This window comes from Manacus vitellinus, unplaced genomic scaffold (assembly GCF_001715985.3).
Source record: "Manacus vitellinus isolate BGI_N305 unplaced genomic scaffold, ASM171598v3 scaffold_1_pilon, whole genome shotgun sequence".
Lineage (NCBI taxonomy): Eukaryota > Metazoa > Chordata > Aves > Passeriformes > Pipridae > Manacus > Manacus vitellinus.
In genome coordinates this window covers 3,353,254-3,358,496 of record NW_021939396.1, presented here as the reverse complement: position 1 = coordinate 3,358,496, position 5,243 = coordinate 3,353,254, and the positions used below count along the sequence as shown (strand labels likewise).

The 5,243-nt window shown below is 46.7% G+C and overlaps 1 protein-coding gene across 1 annotated transcript; it reads left to right on the top strand.

The window, feature by feature from the left end:
• Window positions 1-868: 868 nt before the first annotated feature.
• Window positions 869-3,535, top strand: CHRAC1 (chromatin accessibility complex subunit 1). The gene is given in 4 exon segments (XM_018075882.2): window positions 869-889; window positions 891-998; window positions 1,566-1,692; window positions 2,641-3,535. Coding segments are annotated over 4 exon segments (402 nt in total). The 3' UTR covers window positions 2,787-3,535.
• Window positions 3,536-5,243: the final 1,708 nt, after the last annotated feature.

Here is a 5,243-nt window from a genome sequence, read left to right as displayed (position 1 = left end):
TCAGGCTCTTCTCCCACCTAGGAAGTATTAGGGTGAGAGGAAACGGCCTCCTCAAGTTGTGCAAGGGGAGGTTGGACATTAGGAAGAATTTCTTCACGGAAAGGGTGGTTAGATAGAGGAATGGGGTGCTCAAGGAGGTGGTGGAGTCACCGTCCCTGGAGGTGTTTAAGAAAGACAGGACGTGGCACTCAGTTCCATAGTCTAGTTGACATGGTGGTGTTCGGTCATAAGTTGGACTCGATGATCTCGGAGATCTTTTCCAACCAGAATTCCAGTCTTCTCCAACAGAATTCTGTGATTCTGAGAAGTCTCCGAAGCCTCAGCGCGCCCGGGGAGGCGGAGCCGGCGGGGCTGGTGGTCCCTGTAGTCCCTTCTGTCGGGAGTTGTAATCCCGGGATCAGGCCGGTCCCGGTGCAGGGAGCTGTACTCCAGGAAGGTACCTGTGTTTCAGGGAGCTGTACTCCCGGGATCGGCGCCGTCGGGAGCTGTAGTCCCGGGATCGGCGCTGTCGGGAGCTGTAGTCCCGGGATCAGCGCCGTAGGGAGCTGTCGGGAGCTGTAGTCCCGGGATCGGTGCCATAAAGAACTGAGAAGCCGGGATCGGTGTCCTAGGGAGCTGGTCGGGAGCTGTAGTCCCGGGATCGGAAGCTGTAGGGAGCTGTCGGGAGCTGTAGTCCCGGGATCGGTGTCCTCGGGAGCTGTCGGGAGCTGTAGTCCCGGGATCGGCGCTGTCGGGAGCTGTAGTCCCGGGATCGGCGCTGTCGGGAGCTGTAGTCCCGGGATCGGCGCTGTCGGGAGCTGTAGTCCGGGATCGGCGCTGGGAGATGTAGTCCCGGCTCAGCCCCGCCTACGGGGTCCCGCGGGCCGAGATGGCGGCGCGGCTGAGCGAGAAACCGTCTGGTGTCGCTGCCCCTGTCGCGGATCCGCGTCATCATGAAGAGCTCCCCGGAGGTGTCCAGCATCAACCAGGACGCGCTGTTCCTCACAGCCAAAGCCACGGTACCGCCGCGCCCTCCCCGCTCCCCCTGCCCCGGCCGAGGGGCCTCTGCCGCCGGAGGGTTCGCGCTGCCCCCGGGCCGCGCTCCCGCTGCCCGCTCCCCGCATCGGGACATGGAACCAAACCCTGGCCCTCAGCTTCCCCGACATTAGAATCATAGAGTGGTTTGGGTTGGAAGGAGACCTGGAAGATCAGGGACACCTTCCACTATCCCAGGTTGCTCCAACCTGGCCTTGAAACACTTCCAGGGATGGGGCAGCCACAGCTTCTTCTGGGCAAACTGGGCCTCATCACCCTCACCACAGGGAAGAATTTTTTTTCCTGATATCCAGTCTAAACCTACTTTTTTCAGTTTGAAGCCATTCCCCCTGTTCCTGTTACAAGCCCTTGTAAACACTCTTGCCCTGTCTGTCCTGTAAGTTCTCTTTGGGAACTGGACATCCCTGAGTCTCTGCACTGAGTGCCCACTGTCTGTGTGGTTAAACATAGCGCTTCTGCCTTGAGAGAGGGATCAACTATATATGTGAATTCTTAGCTTGACTATTTGTTTTTGTTTTCTTCTTTTTTAGGAGCTTTTTGTTCAGTATCTGGCTTCATACTCCTACAAACACGGCAGAGGGAAGGAGAAGAACGCTCTGACTTACACTGACCTGTCTCATACAGCAGAAGAGTGTGAGACCTTTCAGTTCCTTGCAGGTATTGATGTTACGAGGACAAATCCAGTGTGTGATTTAGACCATGAAATCTTGATCTTAATGCATTGTTTTGTGAGGACCCAGTTCTGCTGCTGGTCACTGATCCCCTGTAAAGCATTCAACTGGAACTCATAAACTACATCGCTGAAAACATTTCTTTGTGAATGGGGATTTTTCTTCTGCCTCTAAATTATACAATTATACTGTATATAGTTCTTAGCATATTGCCTTAAGCATTTCTTAAATTGCAATTCCATTGAAAGCTTTCAGCCCATAAAAGAAGATCATTGCACATCTTTAGGTGAGAAGTTACGTGGACCAAAAGTGGCGCACACAGAAATCTGTAAGTTTTGAGCAAAAGGGCTTCATTGTATTGTCCCTCTCTCCTTTTAGATATATGTACACACATGTGTTTACATGCAGTTTTTACTGGTGCTTGGATTTGTGTTGTAACACTGAGCTCAAAGATGCTCCTAATCCAGTCTTTCTCTGGGTTCCCCATGGACATACTTCCAGTGCACACAGTTCTGCTTTGTATCAGGTCCATTACTGCCCTGAACAAGTATCTTAATGAAAAAAAAACCACACCAAAACAAAACATTTTTTCAGGGTATGAGTTGGAGAGCTGGCTTGTTGGATCCAGGCAGCTGAGCACTCTATTTTAAATCAAATAAATAATGCACATCAGCAGACAGTAAAGACAGTTGCCAGTAATGAGTGGTAAAATATATTCCTTATCTTTGGTTACTTGTACTGTAAGTGGGTAATTCCCTGTTACTCTTACAGCTGTATAGGTCAGACTGTTTTACCTGATTATTCACTTGAGCTTTGTTAAAAATACTAATATTTATTTTTGACTTCATTTCATTAGTGATTTGGGTGCAACAGTATTAATGAGGCAATATAAGTGTTCAAAACTGACTATAAAAGCAACAATTCTACCTTCCAGATATCTTGCCAAAGAAGATCCTAGCGAGCAAATACCTAAAGATGCTCGAAAAAGAGAAACGAGATGGAGAAGTGGGGGAAGGACATGAAGAGGATGAGGAGGAAGAGGATGAAGATGAAGCTGTTGGTGACAGTGTTGGATCTTAAGGCCAATGGAGAATTGCTTCATAGTTGATCCACTTTCTGTTGTATAAAGGATGTTTTTGTGACTGAGAATCCAGATGCTGGATATATTTATACACTGAGCCATCTGCTTTTGCTTTAAGAAGTTTAGAAATTGAACTTTATACTTTTTGAAGAATGGGATTCTACCCTCAGAAACACGGCGGGGTAGGAGGACACAGTGTAAATCCGACAGCAGAGCTTGCTCAGACGATTTAAAATTACTTTTCAGACAATCAGTACCCAAATTTAAAATTTCTTACAGGCAGCTTTCAGTCCAAAAGCTCCAAAAGTGGACCAAGTCCATTAAATAAGTCTTTAAAAACAGCTACTTCTGTGATGCAGCCTAGACACCACGTGGGCACCAAAACAGGGTTGAGGAGATCCATTACAAGGGCTAATGAGGTTCTGCAGTTGTGGTGGTAAAAGTAAATGTCTTAGAAAATGATGTAAATATGAACTTTTAGGACCTTTTTCTCTAATGAACTCTATTTCTGCAGTTTCTCCTTCCAAAATGCACATTGAAGTCTTACTAGACGTGAATTCCTGAGAGTAAGCAACTCCTTTGCCATTGGAGCAACAGAGCTGGATTTTTCACTTGGTTTTAGTTTGTTGTTTTGTGGTTTATTTTGTTTTGGTTTTGTTTGGTTTTTTTTTTACAATAGAAATGGCAACTGCCCTGTATGGAACTTTACGTGCAACTTTCTAAAATAAATGTTTTATATGAAAACTGACATTGGTGCAGAAACTTTCTGTTCTTTCCAGCTTCAATCATCACCAGTGTAGTCATGTTTGCAGAGAGTCATGGTCAGTCACTGAGAGAGAAATAACCAAAATCTCTTCCCCCAGGTGTGGAGAATACCCCAGGGAAGAATGGGAATGTTATTAGAGAACAGGACCTCCCACTCCAAAAAAGCTGGGCAGTGACCTGCCCTGAATCAGTCAGGAATTTGTTGTCTCAACACCCCATTTTGGCTGGCATGGTAAAGGGAACTGTCCTTCCTGTCAGGATGCCACCAACTGCTTCTCTTGGGTTGAAGACACACTAAACTGCTCTTAAAACACAGGACAGAAAGTGCCAGCAGCTCCATAATCCAACACACTCCAGACTGGTGCTAGGAAAGCACAGTGGAGGTTAGGCAGGTAAGAGCAGGCACTGGCAGAGCAAAGCTACTGAGCCACACCAGAAATGCTATTTTAAAAGATCAAAGGATGTTCCACTACAAAAACTTCCCTAAGCTGCCATAAATGAAAATGGTATTGTACCAGGAATGCTGCAGTGAGTGCTGAGTGATGCTGGATCCCTAGAGAAGTTCCAAGTGGGTTTATGCTAAACTACTCCATTGTTGAAAGGGTTGTTTGGTGCTTTTTCTTTTTTTTTAATGTTTTTATTAAAAGTGCATGGAGATCTGTGGGAAACTGAGCATGGAATGCTGTCTGTTGGGGGGAGGGGGTGCCAGCAGCAGGATGTGCCAGTTCTTTGGGAAAATAAAAAAAAAAAAGGTACTTGCACATCTGGCCCCAAGGTCAACCCTCCACAACCAGAAATGCCAAACCAGCACATTAACAAAAGGCACTACATTCCAAGTGGGATCAGATGTGCACAGGGACTGATCCAGACACTGGAACACCAGGATAACATTTCAAGTGACACTTCCCAGTCCACCCTTATCCCTTGCAGGAAGTGAAGAGCCACATCCACAAGCTGCAGCTACAAAACACATAAGTGAACATGAACTTCCTCAAAAGTGACCAAGTATCTTCACCTGTTTGAGGTGTTCAGGGCTTTTAGAGAGTGGAACACAGGCCAGGGGAAACTTTGCAGGATGAATCTATTATTACATATTTCTATCTTCCCCCTCTTCCTGTAATGGCTTGTGAAGTCCTTCCCACCCCCAGCCAAAGCTGCTCAAAGAAGATGAAACTTCCTAAGCTTGCAAAAAATGACAAAAGGACTGTGGTTACTAAGTATAAATCACCATATTTCATCCCTCTTAGAAGTTTCCTGTGGGATGATGAACATATTCTGTGAATTACTGAGGCCACAAGAACGTGCACACCCTTCTGGATTCGCTCAGCCAGAATCCTCAATGGGAACTTCAGAGCTGCCAAAATTTGCCACAGCCATCCCCGAGGCCCTGCAGCTGCCAGAGCTGGTTGCCATCAAACCAGTGAAGGGTTATTTGTTTTCCCCAAGAGCCTGACAGAGCAAAACCACATCCAACTCAAAGCAAGGTTTCAAAAACAAGGGGAAAAATAAACGGAAGGGACAGCTGGGACATCATTTTCACATTATTGAGTAAAACCAATCTGTGTTTGCAGGGTTGGGCTCCCAAAGGAAGCTCCTTGTCACCCTTGCAGTTCTGTTGGGTATCTTCTTTCACTCAATGATTTATAGAACACACCAGGTGGTCACAGCTTTTCCATTTAAAAACTGATCAC